Source organism: Kogia breviceps, chromosome 18 (genome assembly GCF_026419965.1).
Source record: "Kogia breviceps isolate mKogBre1 chromosome 18, mKogBre1 haplotype 1, whole genome shotgun sequence".
Taxonomy (NCBI): domain Eukaryota; kingdom Metazoa; phylum Chordata; class Mammalia; order Artiodactyla; family Physeteridae; genus Kogia; species Kogia breviceps.
In genome coordinates this window covers 52,107,224-52,126,208 of record NC_081327.1, presented here as the reverse complement: position 1 = coordinate 52,126,208, position 18,985 = coordinate 52,107,224, and the positions used below count along the sequence as shown (strand labels likewise).

Below are 18,985 nucleotides of genomic sequence, written 5' to 3'. Positions count from 1 at the left end.
TCACAGACAAGAGCACTGAGTTTCAACATTTGTTGCCTGGACCACAGCTATGAGTAAATCTCATTTGCGTTGTGTGGCCCATTCCCAGGAGGACAATCTCCAAGTTTGATGACAATTCCCAGAAAGAAAAGTTCCCAATGGATACTATTCTAGGTGACTTATCTAAGTAGCTATTGCTACACCTTAATAATTTTTGACATCCATATCTATTTATTCATTCATTCGCCAAGTTTTTACTGAGATCATACTGTGTGCCAGGCACTGTGGTAGGCACTTGGGATATATTGATGAGGAAGATAAATGTGATCCCCATCTGTATTAGTCAGCTCAGGCTGCCATAACAAAATACCGTAGACTGGATGGCTTCAACAACAGAAATCCATTCTCCCACAGTTCTGGAGGCCAGAAATCAGAGACCAGGGTGCCAGCATGATCAGGTTCTGGTGAGAGCTATCTTCCTGGCCTGCAGGAAGAAAGTTCACCGCAGGCCTCCTCACTGTGTCCTCACATGACAGAGAGGGAGCAAAGGAGAGAGAGCTCTCTGGTATCTCTTCTTGTAAGGATGCTGATCCCATCATAAGGGCCCCACCCTCAGGAACTCATCTAAACCCAGTCACCTTCCAAAGGCCCCACCTCTGAATACCATCACTTTGGGGGGGGTGGTAGAGCTAGGGCTTCAATATATGAATTTGGGGAGAATGTAATTCTTTTTTTTTTTTGGCTGCATATGCAGCTTGTGAGATCTTAGTTCCCCGATCGGGAGTCGAACCCGTGCCCCCTGCAGTGGAAGCATGAAGTCCTAACTACTGGATCACCAGGGAATTCCCGGGGAGAACGTAATTCAGACTATAGCACCGTCTTTACAAAGTTTACAGTCCAGTGTGGGATACAAACATTACCTGTATGCTATAAAAAAGAAAATGATGAATTGTGTCAAGTGTTACAGAGGAAGTAAATGAGCGCTGTGATGAATAACTGAGGCAGAAGGGACCAGCCTTGAGGAGGCAGATCGTGGAAGACTTCTCCAAGGAAGTAACATACGAACACATCACCAAAAATTTAGTACAAGGGAAAATACCTCATTAATCACGTTTATGCCGATTACATACTGCAATGACAACATTTTGGATATATCGCATTAAGTAAAATATATGATTAACATTAATTCTACCTGTTGCTTTTTCATTTTTTAAAAACATGACTACTAGAAAAACTAAATTACTTATGTGGCTTGCATTATATTTCCCCTGGACAGCACTGCCTTTCAGCTGAAAACACTAATAGAAAGGGAGAAAGAGTGACACCACAAAGAGATGAAGTGGAGGTGGTGGGGATGGAAAGCAACATGTCGGGAGGTTGAGAAGTTGAATTGGCAGAAATGACTAAGTGACGTTTTCAGAACAGAACAGTCTGCTAGTGGTTCCAGGTTTCTTTTGGGGGTGATGAAAATTTGGGATTAGTTAGTGACGACGCTTGGATAACCTTAGGAATATACTAAAAACCACTGCATTTTACACTTTAAATGGTGAATTTTATGATATGTGAATTATAAGTCAATAAAAAGTAAGATATAAAAAATAATAGAAGAATAGGACAGTCTACTATCTACCGTGTCTACTATGACAGAAGAGCCTTGAATTTTCTGGAAAGCTGACTACTTTCAGCTGATTTGTGTGTGTGGTGTGTGTGGCTTTTTGTTTTTTTGGTAGGTGGTTTGAGGGTGAGTGTTTAAGGAAAAGGGGCTCTTAAATGTTTTGATGGAAAGCAGTGTGGAGAACAGGAGTTCACCTTCACTGGAAATGAGAGTCAGAGCTGACTTGGAGAAAGATTGGGCATTTGCAAACATGTTTTAAAGATGTTTAGAGATGTTTAGAGAGCATGGATGGACCTCTCACAGGGTATATGAGTCCCTCATATAGGGACTCAAGCAGATGATATCTTGACTTAATGGGGCAGGACGACCCTCCCTGATATCTGAGTCACTTTGATTATTTGCTTGATTAAACCAAAACGTGAACTTCTATCTATGGTTGTATATTCTTGGTTAGAACCTCCTTGCATAGGGCCAAGGGGGTACCCTGCCCATGGGTGACTCTCCACGTCCAGCCTTTTGCTGGTTCCCAGCAGCAACCAGAGATGAAGCTTCCCTCAGGGACAAAAACACACACAGTCAGGCTTTCTCTGTGCATAGTCTCAGAGTTGATTTATAACACCTTTAGAAGCTAGCCCCAACCAAAGAGTCTCTCACTCATTAATTCACTCAGCTTCTCTCTGCCTCACACTGGGCTGGATGCTGGGGTAGAATGATGACCAACATTGACCCGGTCACTGCCCTCAAGGGGCTTACAGTCTGGTGGGAAACTCAGAATCCAAGGCTGGCCCTATGGATTTTCCCGTTCCTGCTGAACTTATCATTGGTCATGTTGGTATTTGCTGTCTTAGTCTGCAATCCCTGTCATTGTTTTTAACTCAGGAGAATGAAAAATGGTGACGATTTCAAGGATCTCTGTCTCCTCTGTAGACTCTGCACAAGGGGCATGTTAGCCTGTTTGGAATGTGTGCCTCTTCCAAATCTCCCCTGCTCTTAGTGCTTTTTGGCTTGGCTTCTTTTCTCTGTGGTCCAAGTCACTAACTCCCTGATCTGCACGGGCTCTGTGGGTCCTTATGTTTCTGCACCTTCAGTGCAGCCAAAGCCTGTGCTGCTAGGAAAAGTTCTTAGAAAGCACTTTAGTTAATGAGTTATGATTAGATGCAGGATCAAAGAAATGCGGAGAACCGGAAGTCGTGACCAAGAGATGTCATTTAGCAAAGTGTTTATTTAATCAAGAAATAATGGTAGAATGAACATTTCTTAGAAGTTCAGTGGACTTTTGTATTTGCTGCTGTATAAGGCAGGATACCTTGAGTAAAGAGATGGTAAATTGGGTGATTGGAAGGAAAGTCAATAAGGGGTGTGGGAAGGGTAAAAGGACAGTAGAACACCCCAGGCATGTAAAAGTCAGGGTCCCCTTTCCTAGGCCTGAAGAGGAGAAGAGAGGGATTAGATACTGGAATCTAGAGAGAGTGAACTGTGATCTTCCAGCACGGGAGTTAGGCAGCCCCCAGTGATCCTACAGGGAGGGTGCCAGGAGGAATAATCTGACTTCACACTTCTCCCTTCCCGTAACCTCTGACCCTTGCTCTCCATTGGCTGAGGTCAGTCTCCAGGATGGAGAGCAGAGGGGGGAAGATGCATGGAGAAGGGGTGGATGCAGTGTGGATTTGCCCACAGCCAGCACATCTGCTCAACATCCGTTCCCTCTTCTTCTGGTGATGGGACCTTGCTTGGGTTTGAGGGGATGTTATGAGTTGAACTGCATCCTCCAAAAAGATAAGTTGAAGTCCCAACCTCCAGTACCTCAAAAGGTGACCTTCGTCTGGGAATGGGATTGTGGTAGATAAATTAGTTAACATGAGGTCATACTGGAGTAGGATGGGCCCTTAATCCAATATGTCTGATGTCCTTATAAGAAGAGGGAACTTTGGATGCACAGAGGGAAGACAGTCGTGTGAAGATGGAGGCAGAGATTAGAGTTATTCTGCCACAAGCCAAGTATCACCAGGGGCCACTGGATGCTGTAAGAGGCAAGTAAGCATCCTCCCCTAGGGACATCTAAGAGAGCCAGGCCCTATTGACACCTTGATTTTGGAGTTCTGGCTTCAGAACCATAAGACAACTTAAAAGTGGGTGGGGAGAGGGATAAATCAGGAGCTTGGGATGAATACATACACTAATATATATAAGATAGATAACCAACAAGGACCTACTGTATAGCACAGGGAACTCTACTCAATATTCAGTGATAACCTATATGAGAAAAGAATCTAAAAAATAATGAATATAGGTATATGTATAACTGAATCACTGTGCTGTACACCTGAAACTAACACAACATTGTATAACTCAACTATATTCCAATAAAATTTTAAAAAGAAACCAAGTTAGAAACAACTATTCTGATGTTTTAAGCCACCCAGTATACGGTCCCTTATTACAGCATCCCTAGGACACTACAGAGGGGGCTACCCCTTCCCTACCTCATGGCATCTTGGTTGGGTAGCCCAACCCTGCTGGAGCTGGAGAAAAGGATATCTTCCCACGGGATGCGGATTTTGAGCATGAAAATAGAGAAACGGACAAGACATAGATTCAGATTCTCACTTTGCCACTTGCTGGCCTAGTGGGATTCGGATGAGCCAGTCCCAAGGGAAATGCATACCCCAGGGGCTAGCCTCCTCATGTGGGCTTCTGAGCAGGTAGGGCACCTCAAAGGGATGCTTCCTGGGACTTTCCTGGTGGTCCAGTGCCTAAGACTCCATGCCACCAATGCAGAGGGTCCCAGGTTTGATCCCTGGTCAGGGAACTAGATCCCGCATGCCACAACTAAGACCCGATGCAGCCAAATAAATAAATAAATACATACATAATTTTTTTTACAAAAGGGATGCCTCCTGAGGGAGCTCCTGCTAGGAACAGACTAGAACTCATTGATAACTCCATCACAATGACTCTTTGCTAGAACCATCTTGGAGCCATGGAGGTTCCCTTTTCTGGTGAATGAGGCAGAGGAGGGCATTATCGCCCACCCTCAGTTCCCTGGGTCTCAGAGTCAGTCGGACAACATCATGATCAAATTCATTATTTGCAAAGCCTGGAGAAGAAGGAGGAACAGAGAAACTGGAGAACCCAGGCCAGGCTTCCCAATTTTCTGCACGCAGCCAGAGGCCTACATGAATGTGAACCCATAACAGAGAGGGGCACAACCTGCCCAGACCCATGGCCTACCAAGGAGGGATTTGGGAGAGGTCAGTTTTCCCAGGGACCGGCCCCATCTCAGGAATCATCTCAGCAGACTGGCCACAGTGCTGTCACAAAAGCATGGATACAGCACGATCCCTGGTCACACTGCACAGAGATCATTGGCGGAACACCTGTGATATGCTTGGCATCAGATAAGGCCTGGAGGATACAGTGTTGATTCCTGTCCTTGGCGATGGTGAGCTCTGATACAGACCTGCTCCGGCTGCCAAGGGCACAGGAAGGAGCATCAAAATCACCTGTGATCTGGGAGAGAGCAGCAAGGAATGCACAGCTGATGCGACACTCAAGGATAGTATCCCCATTTTGTAGACAATTGAATTAAGGTTCTGAGGTATTCATTACACTGTTCCAGGTCACACAGAGTTGGGAAGCCAGAACTTGCTGGCTCCAAAGTCCATGCTCTTTCTACTGTGCTAGATCATCTCCCACTCACATGTCCAGCAGTCCTGGCTTCTTCGTGCATTCATCTGTTCATGCATGCACTTGTTCAATACATGTTTAGTGAGTATCTACTATGTGCCAGCAGCTGTGTCAGATGCTGCGAATACAGAACGGAGTGAAAAGGTCCAGGTAATCTAGTGGGGAAAGGCTACGTATATTTAATTTCTGAGTGAGAAAAGTGCTATGAAAGTAAGATAGGGAGAATGAGAATAACAGCTGGAGACTTAAAGCCCGGATGCAAGGGAACACTTGCTCAAGAAGGGAATGTTTAAACCAGTATAACACAACATTGTAAATCAACTATACGCCAATAAAATTTTTTTAAAAAAAGAATTAAACGAAACCAGTAGTGTTCCAATTGGCCAGTGATTTGGCCCCCATGGGACATTGTCTGGAGACATTTTTGGTGGTCACAATCAAAAATGGGGGGGTAGGGTGCTACTATCCTCTAGTGAGTAGAGGCCATGAATGCTTCTAAACATCCTACAGTGCATAGGACAGCGCCGACCACAAAGAATTTTATGGCCTGGGATGTTAATGGTGACTGGGGAACCCTGGTTTAGACTAAGATATGAAGGCGAAGAAGATGCCAGCCCTATAAAGGGGCTCCCGTGCCCCCAAGCATTCCAGATGGAAGGAACAGCATGTACACGGGCTACAATGCCAGGAAAAGCTTAGTGTCCCAAGCTAAGCAGTAGTGGAGAGAGGTGTGGGATGAGAGGGAGTAGGTCGTGCAGGGCCCCTGGGCTTGGGCAGAAGTTTGGGGTTTTATTCTTTACCATGGAAAGCCTCTGAAGGTTTTTAAACCAGAGAGGGGCGCTCTGGCTGCTCTGCAGAGAATGATTTGGGCAGGGGCAAGAGTGGAACCCCGGAGGCCCGGAGCTGCCCAGGAAGAGATGATGGCAGCCTTGACTAGCACAGAGGTGGTGCAGGAGAACAACGGGGGTATCCATAGCAGCTACAGCACCGGCAATGAACTGGATCTGGGGGGAGAAGGAGGAGAAGCAGGGATTCTGGTCTCCACAGGGCGCTGGGTAGTGTGGATCTCCAAGGTGGGAGACTGAGCCAGGGCCAGGTGGGAGGGCTCGCTTCCAGACACGGCAAGTCCGAGACACCCAGTGGACTCGGGCACATAAGGTGTTAGAGAGAGGAATTGCTTATAGGAGGCTTTGAGCTGTGCTCCATTCTCAATGTAGCTTTACCTGGGATGGGGCGCTGTAAGAAATACCAATGCCCAGGTCACACACCTTAGATCAGGTAAACCTGAGCTCTGGGAGTGGGTGTCCAAGCATCAGTATGCTCTAAAAGCCCCACAGATGATTCTAGTGCACAGTGATGGTTGACATCCTACAGACCCGTAGACCTGCCCCAAGGTGGAGACCCTCTGTGTGTAGGGCAGCCCACAGTAGGCTGAGAAGCCTCACCTTTGTGCATTACCAAAAGAACCCTCTGTTTTGTGCCTACTTAAAATTCTATCTCTGCTGCTTCTGAGGCTGGCTGAATTCTATCTGTCAAAACAATGAACTAGCTCATAGTCTGGGATGTTCTCCTGTTACCTTCAGTTCCAAACCCTTTGTTCTGAGACTCTCTTGTTTATAGCAGTGTCAGTCTCCCGGTGAAGCCCCGGGGCTGCTTCATCTCTTCCATCCCTTTGGGGATAGAATATTTATGGTCTCCTCTGTGAACATTTTTTCCAAACAACTCCCAGCACCCTCTGCCACTGTGTACTCAAAGCAGAGAAAAATACATTCAGACCTGGCCTATTCTTGAAGCTCCAGTTCAATCCCTAATTTCCTTTTTTTTTTTTTCCTTCCTTTTGACTGCCTTTATCCAATTCCCCCTTCCCTGCCTCTGGTAATGGCAAATCTGATCTCTTTCTCTATGAATTTGTTTATTTGTTTTTGAAGTATAATTGATCTACAAGACTATGTTAGTTCCTGTTACACAACACAGTGATTTGGTCTTTCTAAACATTTCAAAATGATCACCACAAGTCTAGTTATAATGTGTCACCATAGAAAGATATTACATAGTTTCATTCCCCACACTGTACATTTCATATCCGTGATGCATTTATTTTGCAGCTGGAAGTTTGTACCTTTTAATCTCCCTCACTGATTTCTCTCATCGGCCGCCCCTCTCTGTTTGTTCTCTGTATCTATAACTCTGCTTCTGTTTTATCATGTTTGTTTATTTGTTTTGGTTTTTAGATTCCACATATAAGTGAAATCATACAGTATTTGTCTTTCTCTGTCTGACTGATTTCACTTAGCATAGTACCCTCTAGGTCCATCCATCGTATTACAAATGGCAATATTTTATTCTTTCTTTATGGCTGAGTAATATTCCTGTGTGTGTGTGTGTGTGTGTGTGTGTGTGTATCTCACATTTTCTTTTTCCTTTTCCTTTCATTTCCTTTTATTATTATTGGGTACCCATCGTGTGACTTGCTCTGTACCTGGCACTTGGGGATACCGTGATCAATAAAAGTGATCTGGCCCCTGATCTAGGGAGCTCACACCTTAGGAGAGGGTATCTCAACCTCAGCACTATTGACATCTGACATCAAGTAATTCTTTGTTATGGAGACCATCCTGTGCATTGTACAATGTTTAGCAGCATCCCTGGCTTCTACCCATTAGATGCCAATGGATTGTTCCCATGTCCCCAAGTTGTGACAACCAAAAATATCTTCAGACATTGCTAAAATGTCCTCTGGGAAACAAAATTGCTCCAGTCAAGAGTTATTGCTCTAGAAGGAGGAAGACATCAAACAAATACTCATAAAGGTTGGCAAATGTGATGACAGGGGACATTCTGTTTAACTTGGGAGGAACAGAGATAAGAGTCCAACATGGAGACTATCTGTTCCAGCCCAGAAAAATAGCTGGTATTACTTCCAACATGAGCCTTTCTCTGATTACTTTATTGTCTTTGGTCTTCTGCTATTGCAGTTTCCTGCAATAGCATTCACTGATTTTGTACTATGCAGCCAGGCACAGTACTAAGCATTCCTTCAGTGTGGAGGGATATCTATCAGTGGACACTGGACCTTCTCTGTCTCTCACTCCTCCCTCCCCCTCGGGAGGTGGAGCAAAGCATCTGATTGGTGATTTTCACAGAAAGAACTGTACAAGACCGTTTCACTGGATGCAAAGGTCTTTTCTCTCTCTAACAGGAGAACCAAAAGGACAGTTCAGAGCAAATGACCAGGCTGAGAAATAGAGGAGAAAACTCAAGAGGGCACAGTGTCACATGCAAGCTCTCCTCTCCTCCTCGGCATCGTCCAGCCTGCAAAACACCTGTGCAGTTAGGCTGTGATAGCCTAGCTGTCCAACCCAAGCCCTACCTTGTGGGCAAGGCTTGAGTCTTTTCAACCCTGCCTTGACTGGGTGCACCATTAGTACTACACATCTAAGACACCTTCTCCAAGGCTTCTATTGGGAATAAAGCTGACATCTTGATTTCCACTTGCCTGTGTCCATTAGTTCAGAACTCAGCTGGGGATATTAAAAAGGGAGTTGTGGATTGACCCCACCAAGCAAAGCAACAACGTCCAAGAAGAACCTTGCATGTGTACGGATTTAATTTCACCACATTAGTTCCAGCCTGGTGTGTATTGCTCATACCGAGATGTCACCTGATGTTAAAAATGAGTTGACATCTCAAAGGAATGTCAAGAAATTGGAAATCGTCCAGAGGAGACTTAGTAGAATGGTGAAAGTTCTGGAAACCAGGTCATGGGAGGAATGATAAAACGAATGAGAAGATTTAGTTCAAAGCAGATTTGGCTATGATATGATGCAGTCTTTGCATTTTTCAAGGGCTACCATGCAAAAGAGTGGTTTAATTAGATTATGTGACTTCCAAGGGCAGAACTGAGTGCACTGTTGAATATTTCAGGGAAGCATATTTTGGCTCCGTATAAAGAAAATATTTACAACGATTAGCATTGGATAAAAGTGAAATGATTTCCCTGAGAAGGTAATGAGTTTTCCATTACACGGGTAACCCCACTGGATTAAATGGATGATCCTGAAACGGTCATTCAGGCATTGGGAGATGGCTGGTGGGAATAAAATGTATCCGTAGCTTGTGTAAATGCCAAAGTGGCAGAATGAGATGTTCTTTCCTCCTCATGATTTTTTCCACCCAGTATCACAAAGGGCTTGATACAAATGAGTCAGGCCAGGGGCCCCTTGCGTGTGAACAGACCCTGCCTGGCGAGCAGGATGCAGTGCAACCCAGCCCCTATATCATTGTCCCTACAATGACATTTCCCTAGGTTGACTTACAGGACCTCGGTAGATGTGAGTCTTTAGAAAATAGAATTCAATGAAACCCAGATCCCTTTCCAGTGTTTCAACTGCCCTATCAAAGCCCTTGATCCATAAAAGTGGAATTTGGGTTCTACTCAATCTAAGACCATGCTGGCCACTGACTGTTTCAAATTAAAATTCATCTGGCCCAGTCCCTGGACCTTGAGTCCTCTGCACACAAAGGGCATTCAAGCTTCCTCATGGCTTCTGGTTTTGACTTTTAGAATTGTTTTTCAGTACCTTTTCATGGTGGAAATGAAGTTTATCCATAGCTTGTGTTAATGCCAAAGTGGCAGATGAGATCTTATTTCCTCCTCATTATTTTTTCCACCCAGTATCACAACGGGCTTGTTACAAATGAGTCAGGCCAAGGGAGACCCCTTGCATGTGACCAGACCCTGCCTGGCGAGCAGGATATGTATCTTTTCAATGTCCTGTTTATGGCATGAAATCCATGGGAGATGGCAATTCTGAGCCCAGAGGAAGGATCTCATGATGCAGACTAGTGGGCAAGGGGGTGGGGCTCAGGGAACACCAGGGTGCTGCATGTAGTGAATTCCATGTTAAAGAGGAGATGCCACTTTGTGACAGTGGTGAATGGGACAGACCCAGGGGTCCCCGTATCATCCAAGATAGACATGTTTCTCCATTCCACTCTGTCTCTGTACAAGACTTCCTCATGCTCCCTGCTTACCTTGCCCCCATCTTGTCCTCTCTGGCCCCTGGATTTACTGACTTGTGTCATCCCCACGTGTCTGTTTATCTCCATTTGTTTCAGCAGAATGGAACTATCTGAACCATCTACCCATTAACCTGATATCTCCGGTCTTGCTTCAGAAGCTTTGCCCACACCATGTCCTAGCAGATATATATCGACACCCTATGATCTAGTGTAATCCCCAACTCTGAGGCTCAGCAGTGAACCCCAATGCTGCAAGGTAGGGGATAAGGCAAAGGAATAGCATCTGGGAAGCGTTCATCTTTAGGAGCATATATAGGGGATGCCAAAGTCTGTGGGGTAATCAAGGTTCACAGACTGACATAAACAAATGGACAAGACAGCTTTGGCCATGAGGGGCTAAGCAAGGATATTCTTTGATCACTGTCTGAGATAAGAACGTGTTTGTACCATGAACCCTTCTGAAGAGGGCTAAAGACAGAGCCGTAGAGGCCACCTAGTGGGAGGGGTAGGAAGAAGGACCTGGAGGAGTCAAAGGATGGAGAAGTGGGGGAGAAGCATGGACATGTAGTATCCCAGAATGCCAAGGAGGCCGTGTCAAGAAGGAAAATATGGTCAGCAGTGCTGGAGTAGAAACCAAGCTCTGGGGACTAGGAGGGCACCAGGGACCCTTGGGAGAGCGACTTCAGCAGCCTGGTGGGAGGGGTTGGGGGTGTGACCAGAGGATAGTCTGTTCTTGCCACATCCTGGGTGAACAGGGGCATGCTTAGAACCAAGTCATCACAAAGCCCTGTCCAGAGCAAGCCAACAATGAAGTCACCGTGGAACAATGGGGCCTTCAGAGCTCGCCATGTCACTCTGCCCTTTCTACACAGGTGACCCCAGCGAAAAGAACCGGCAGAGATAAGTAGCTAAGCAAGTGGGCAGATTGGCACAAACCCATTGTGTCTAACCAATGACCACGAAAAGGGGAGGACATTTCACCAGCTTGGTTCGTTCCCTCACGGCTCACTCACTCATTAACACCGTATTGGGTCTGACGTGCTCAGAGACTGAGGAGGGACTTGGTTATAAAAAAAGATCTGGTCCCTGCCATCAAACAGCTTACAATACATTTGGGGGACTTCATTCCATGGGAGTATCCGCCAACCTAAACACGCCATCTAGAATGCCTAATCAAGTCACCGTTCAAACCTTTACTAAATTACCCAAGTTAGAAATACCTTTTTTATGCCTCTCTGTAGAGGGCTAAGGTTAAGCTCAAACTGAATGATAAAAGAGGACACGTGCTCATAAAAATAAAAAAAAATCTGACAGACCGACTGAACTATAGACTCACTGAGGGCAGTATTGATGCGTACAATATGTACCAATGACCTCTTCCCTTGCAGTATTAACCATCACTACATTGCTTGTGTTTCTCCATCCTCCTTCTCCAAACCATATCAAGGTCTAGGTCTGTATTTCCAACTGCCAATGACTTTTCACCTGCACTGCTCCCTCACTGCCCTCAAACTCAAACCCGAAGTCAAATTCACTGTATGTCATCTCTCAGTTCTCACCCTTTTCAAAGGTGTCCCTATCCATGGTGCCTTCATTTTATCTTCTCTCACGGGCATATCTTGCATCCAATCAATTGCCAAGTTCTGTATCAAGCAGAGTCTTGTGCACATAAAAGATGTTCAACACTCACTTGCCGATGAATGGACACATTTTATATCCTGGAAACCTGCATAGGCTACTAGTAACTGTAGCTATAACACTGATAATAACAGTGGTTAGGAAAAAGGCTTTGGATGGCAAATGGGTCTGATGTGGGTTTAGTCCCATCTCTGCTGCTTAGTAGTTCAGGTACTTTGGACACCCTTTCCTCATGCATGTTAGTTATTAGGGTTATGGGAATCAAATATGAAAGGTATGTAAAGCTCTGAGTGCAGAGATGTTATTTTCTTTAGTCCCTAGTCCACTGTCAATGTTTATCCATTTCAATAGTCTACCCTTAAAGTAAAAGGAGCCCAAATCCCAAGCTGATGCCAACAATATTCCATTTTAGAACCTTAATTAGACTACCTAATAAGTCCTCGAAGGGGGTCACCATTGACCTAGACACTTTGTTTGGAGCATAAGATAAAGACTTCCACATCAAACATATCCTTCTTCCCCTCCCTGATCTCTCTTCCATTGTACCCAATTTAGAAAATTCCAATTAAAATTATCCAACTCAACAAATTTTAATGAGGGCTAGATGTGTTTCATACCTGATTAACCAATTGGCCTGGAAGACCTCATTTTCTCTGTAGAAAGCTACCTTTCAGTTCCTAATGAGGCCCCTCCTGCACCCAGCACTGGGACCCATGGCACTCTGGGAACCCTCCTGAAAGGCACCCTCTGTACCCCACCCCGAGGCTATGGTGAGCTGCCGCCGTATCTGTCCCAGTGGACTAGGAAAGCCTCCAGGTGTCTGCCTTGCACACAGCAGATGCCAAATCAGTAGTTCACTTTCAAGATGGGCAAGAAACACTGGAGGGACCAGGATGAAAGCCCTGAGGGTGGAAGATCAAAGGTACTTGTGTATCTTCTACCAGATTCAAAGGGTAGGCCGAGAATGACACTGCACAACCTCAGAAGAGGAGGAAGGAACCCCCGGGGGATGTGGGTCCAAGGTTAAGGAAAACTGGGAACTCAGATCCCATCACCTAACAACATAACAACTGCATGGTCTTTAACTTTCTTCCCCCACTGCTTCTGGACAATACACGGCACATACCAAGGACCCAATCAATAGTTGAATGAATAGAATGAATAAATGGATGTTTCTTCTTCCCATTTCTTTGTCAGCTGTTCTTTTTTCTTTTTGTTCTCTTCTTGTTCTCCCTAACCCCAACCCTCACCTTGTCAACACACAGAATCTCCTACCTTCCTCCCTTCCTCGCCCTCTCTCATCTACTAACTCCGTCTATGAGACAGAGAGTGTGTGTGTGTGTGTGTGTGTGTGTGTGTGTGTGTGTGTGTGTATCATTTCCAGTTTACAGGGGAGAAAACAGAAGTTCAAAAGCCTAAAACTGGGTACTTTCAGGGATCACCCTTCTAGTAAGAGGTATGTAGCAGATGTCATGCTGCCCCAGATCCCTTGACCATTTTTTGGTGCTCTAATCCATACCACCTTCACTCCCAGCCACCTGCGACTTTGTCCGAGGGCTGCCCAGGATGCTGGGGTCCTTTTTGCCAGTGACCATGGAGAGCCAGAAGTGCCTGGAGTTTAAGCCTCCCCTCCTACCACCAAAGAGGATGGGGGCGACAGCCCTTAACTAATGATTGACAGGTGTGAGGGTATAAGGAGTACAGCTCCCTGGCCCACAATGGGGATAGCTCTCTCCTGTGACCCACCAGTGCCTCCAGATCTGTCCCGGACGATTAAGCCAACATGGAACCCTCAGCAGGCTTCTCTTGATGTTGAACCCAGGCTTGGCCTCCTCCCCTTCCCTGTCCATCTTCCTTATTCTGGGACCTCTGTTCCTTGGAGAATTTCCTAATAAATCCCTTTCACACAAACCTTCATCTCAAGCCCTGCCCCTGGAGAACCTACCCTAAGGCAAAGTAAATGCAAGATTCAAAGCCAAGCCTGTCAGACTTCAACATTCTTTTCACTGTATTGTGCTTGAGATGCTATTGCAATCTTGTGGACCTGCTCTTCACTAATCTTATAGTTATTTTAAAAATTGAATGGCTGCTGTGGCTTCAGGGGCCTTGAGGACAAATGTGTATTCAAATGCCTTGTGCCTGCTTATTTCTTCTTCTTGCTATAAGTATATGTCTCAGAGACCAAAGACCTTTATCTTAGCAAAGTGAAGTAGGGGACTCCAAGAAAAAGTTGTTTTGAATTTGTTCTTGTCATTGTCCTACACCTGGGTCCATAATTAACTAGGCACTAAGATGGACTTTACTCTCTTAACATAATCTCTTCTTTAAATATTTTTGTTATGTAAGTAATATAACTATATTAGAGTAATTCTAAGGGAAAAACAAATCCAAGTACTCTGATCCAACTATTCACAGACTGTTTCCTTCCAGTGCTTTTCCTCTTCATGTGACATAGAGGCAGTCTTATCCAAGCACCTAGATCCTCGGAGTGTTTTCTCTTAGTTCAATTTCCATGTTATAACACGGTCCTGTTGTTACATCCAGAGGATATACTGTAATTTGTCACCGTTTCGGTTTTTTTTTTTTTTTTCATTTTTAATGACATTTATTGTTTTCTTTCTAATTTTAGAATGTTGTCACCATTTTGATTGCTTTTGATATTTCACAATTTTTAATAAGGTTGTGTTGAACAGCTTTGTGAATGTGCCATTTTGGTTTGCATCTACGCTTTTTTTTACATTTCAGATTATTTCTTTAAGAGAAATGTCTAAATCTTGAATTATCAGATAAAGGAATCATATTGATGGTTTTGATGTATACTGAGACATTGCTTTCTGTATTCCCCGACACTAAAATGTGTACCAATTTATAACATAAGCCAACCCGAAACAAAGGTTATTCCAAATCACGATGACTTATTTTTTAATGAGTTTTGGTCTAACTAAATGAAGTCATTTAAAATTTCCCTATTTAGTACAAAGGTTTTGAAAGCATCTCTAGAATTATGTGGACTCTATGCCATTCCTCACGAAAATGACAAAGAACCTGAAAAGCACATTTCAGTTAGCCTTAATGTATGTCATTCCTTTCTTAATTCTAAGCTTTCTAATCGCTAAGCATTTCATTGAGGGATTAGTCATTGGGCTCACGTTGCCTAATTGAATCAGTCATTTTCCATGACACTGAACACGAGTCAGGACATTTCAATAGCTGATGTGAACCAACTGAATTGGGTGTGTATTTGGTGGGTTTCTGCATGCCTACATCTTCAAACGCAGAGGATAAAGAACATTGACAAGACAAACAAGCAAGAGATAATTCCTACTTTCCCGGTTACCTTGAAGTTTGCCTCTGGTTATCCTAAGCATTAGTATTCTTATCTATGAGCCTTAGAAGTGCTGCTCCCTGAAATTGATTTCCCAGGAATATTTGGACCTCCAGGAGATCATGTTCCATTAGTGTCAACCACAGCATCGCCATTATTTTTTTTTAACATGCTTAATTGTTCTGTCTTCTTTCGTGCACGTGGAAAAGTACAAAAAATAAATTTGACCTAGAATTACTCTGAAGACCATGGGTACTTGCTACTACACACAGAACAGAAAAATTTATACTGCTATTATAGCTTTTCACCCAGCCAGCCCCAGAGAATTCAAGTGGAATAGTGAAAAACACAGCCAGTCTTCTGGATGCGTGATTCCAGGTGATACCAGACATTCACAGAGATAAGCATCCCATGGATCAGCTGAATTTTCTACCTTTGAACTGTTTTGGTTATTTTTTTTTCATCGCAGAAGCTTTATTTCTGCAGCACTTCAAAACTCCAGCAAGGGCCAACTTGTGTCTCATTTTAAGAGAGAATTTCACTGTTGAGTTAAAGTCAAAGGCAAGATAGACAAGTCACTTTCTAGTCCATTTCTCATTGAACTGGGAAACCACCTGATTTGCTTCTGTTCACACTCTGTTTGCTTTCACTCCCGCAGGTCACAACAGCCTGGGGGTGGGGGGCAGGGGGTGGGGTGATGACCTCCCAGCAAATGATGCTGCAGCTGCTATCCTCACCTTGGCTGGGTTTTCTGGGTTAGGATAACACTGTGGTGATCCTAATTAAAGCCCTATCCAAAATCAAACTTCCCAACCAGACAAACCAGTTTTACAACACCCAGGAATTTAATCTGGCCTCACACTTGCAGCGGGAAAAAAACACAATAGAAGGAAAAAGCTGGCAGCTCAGCCAACAAGCAGCCGCCTTCCGGACACACTGCCAGCTTGATCCAATTAGTAAATATTAGTGATCCAATGACAGATCTGAAGACAAAGGTTCAGATGAGACACAAGGTTCTTGACAGCAGTCGGGGAAAACGGCAAAATTTCCAGCCCAGGTGAGTCTCTTCGATCTTTAAAAAAATGAAGCAAAGTACAAGACTAACCTAAATTTGACAGCTTTTTTTGTGCACCTAGGGAATAAGAGGCCAAGTGTAGAACGCGGCTGGACGTTAATCTCAGACGAAATTTGGTTTAAGCTTTCAAAAAGCGAGGCGACAATCCAGGCTACAATGAAACAAACAAACCGCGTTTGCTTACTCTTACATATGCTGGGAAATTAACAAACTCGTGGCTTAGGTGCACGTCCCTTTCCCAGTCGGCTCACCATCAGCCCCTCAAGTGCACCTCCTAAAGAAAGCAAACCGAAAGAGTGTAGTGAAAGACACTCGGGATGTGCTTTCATTTACTCCATGCCAAGTATTTTCTCTTTAAAACTAATCTGAAAGAGTCCCCCTAAGGCAAAGCAAGTGTCAGTTCCCGCCCGGAGGGAGAATCGCAGTGCCGTCCGCTTACCTGTGATCAGCACCGCCTTTTCATCCGCAGGTAACAACTCTTGGCCAGAAAAGTAAGTATATACGAGGAAACATGACAGGGAGAAGAGGCTCAAGCCCCAGAGGAGGGACAGGCTGAGCAGGCAAGCCCCGCCCCAGAGGCCCGCCAGGCAGACCACCTTTCTCCCCACCTGCCCTTGGCTCTTCTGGAGTTTGCAAAAAATTGTTCCTCCCAGCACTGCGGTGACAGTCAGGCAAAGCCATCCCGGCTCAGAGATGAAAGTGCCCATTCTCAGAGACTCTCTTCTCCTTTCCGTGCTCAGGGCCAGTTGAGTCAAATGGGCGGAGACAGGCTGCAGGCAGCCTGGGTTATACGAACGGAGAGGCAAGAAGGGAGGGGGGAGAAAACAGCCCCGGAGCACCTCGAATGAGCGTGAATTAAGCATACTCATACAGCCGCCTATTTCCTGGTGGGTAATTTAAACCAGTCTGCAGTTTAATCTAAATACTAGAGCATTTCCTATTTGACTGCTCCCCGCACGCCCACTTCACACACGACACAGACGTATACTCACCCGCAACAAACACACGCATTTTTTTTCATGACCTCTGGAGAGATAACTAGTTGGGTAATAATTGACAGAATTCAATCTGTCTGAACAGTGAATAACAAAACCTCCAGCTCGCAGGAAGTCTCTTCTGCTTTAGGAGCCTGTGGTGTGTCCGTCTGTGGAGCCCTTTTCCTGACCCAAGGGTGCGTGTGTGTATGTGTGTTCATCACTGATTTTGCCCACATCTGCAGGACTCCCGCCATCCCCCACTAGAGTCAGGCTGAAGGGTTAGATGGAAAGAGAATATAGAAGTAGAGGAAGAGGGCTTCCCTGGTGGCGCAGTGGTTGAGAATCCGCCTGCCGATGCAGGGGATACGGGTTCGTGCCCCGGTCCGGGAAGATCCCACGTGCCGCGAAGCGGCTGGGCCCGTGAGCCGTGGCCGCTGAGCCTGCGCGTCCGGAGCCTGCGCTCCGCAACGGGAGAGACCACAACAGTGAGAGGCCCGCGTACCGCAAAAAAAAAAAAAAAAAAAAGAAGTAGAGGAAGAGATTCTTGGCAGATGAGAAGTGCTTTGGTCTCGCCAGAGGAAAGATAGGCCAGGGAGAAAGAACACAATAATAACAGTATAAATAATGGTCGATACCTATTGGTACTTATTTGCGCCAGGGGCCATGTTCAGCGGAGACCCTATTCTCTGCCAAGCTCTGCTCCAGGCACTTGCACTCAACAGTCAATATGTGCAGTCTCTTTGAACACTGTGTCTCTATGAAGTAAGTTCCATTACTGTAGTAATTTTATGGGTGTGCACCCTGAGGCACAGAGAGGTTAAGAGCCTTGCCCAAGATCACACAGAAGTGGAAACAAGCAGCCTTGTTTCAGAGCTTTATGCTCCAACCACTCTACAGCCTGCCTTAGGAAAAAAGCAAAAGACATTTAGTACATTATGTACTAGCCCTTCTTCACTTTAGCCTCATTTGAACCACGAAATATTTCAAGGTGGATGTTATTAGGCACATTTTACAGAGAGGAAAACTGAGGTGGGAAGAGGATAAGTTACTTAAGTAAGAGTACTGGGTCCAGACCCACACCCATGAGTTAACTGGAGCAGGATAGTTATGGCTCTTTGCTGGGAGCCTCAGCACTTTGTCAGTGGCTCCCATGCTGGGGCTGGGGCCAAACACCCATGTGGGTTTCCCGATGGTGCACGCCCACCAAGGATGGAGCAAATCTCCTGGTGGCAGCCTACGTGGCTTCCCAGCTGCTCAGTCCTGGGGCTCCCAAGGAGAAGGCAAACCCTGCCGTGATGTAGAAGCCTAGGTTAAGGATGCTCTTCACCTTCTGACGGGGAAGGTGGTATGCTATATTAAGAACATGAGCTTATTTTTTATTTTTTTTAATTTTTATCTTTTAATTGAATATAGTTGATTTACAATGCTGTGTTAATTTCTGCTGTTCAGCAAAGTGATTTAGTTATACATACATATAGATAACATTCTTTTTAAAATATTATTTTCCATTATGGTTTATCATAGGTTATTGAATACAGTACTCTGTGCTCTACAGTAGGACCTATTGTCTATCCATTCTATATATAATAGCTTACATCTGCTAACCCTAGCTTCCCACTCCATCCCTCCCCTAACCATCTCCCCCTTGTCAACCACAACTTTGTTCT

At 45.0% G+C, this 18,985-nt stretch overlaps 1 protein-coding gene across 1 annotated transcript in view; it reads right to left on the bottom strand.

Moving 5' to 3' along the window:
• HSD17B2 (hydroxysteroid 17-beta dehydrogenase 2) overlaps window positions 1–17,048 on the bottom strand; it is a 62,025-nt gene extending 44,977 nt beyond the window's left edge. The window contains exon 1 of the mRNA XM_067019005.1: window positions 16,781–17,048. Within this exon, the coding sequence (XP_066875106.1) occupies window positions 16,781–17,048 (268 nt within the window). The remainder of the gene's footprint in view (window positions 1–16,780) is intronic.
• Window positions 17,049–18,985: the final 1,937 nt, after the last annotated feature.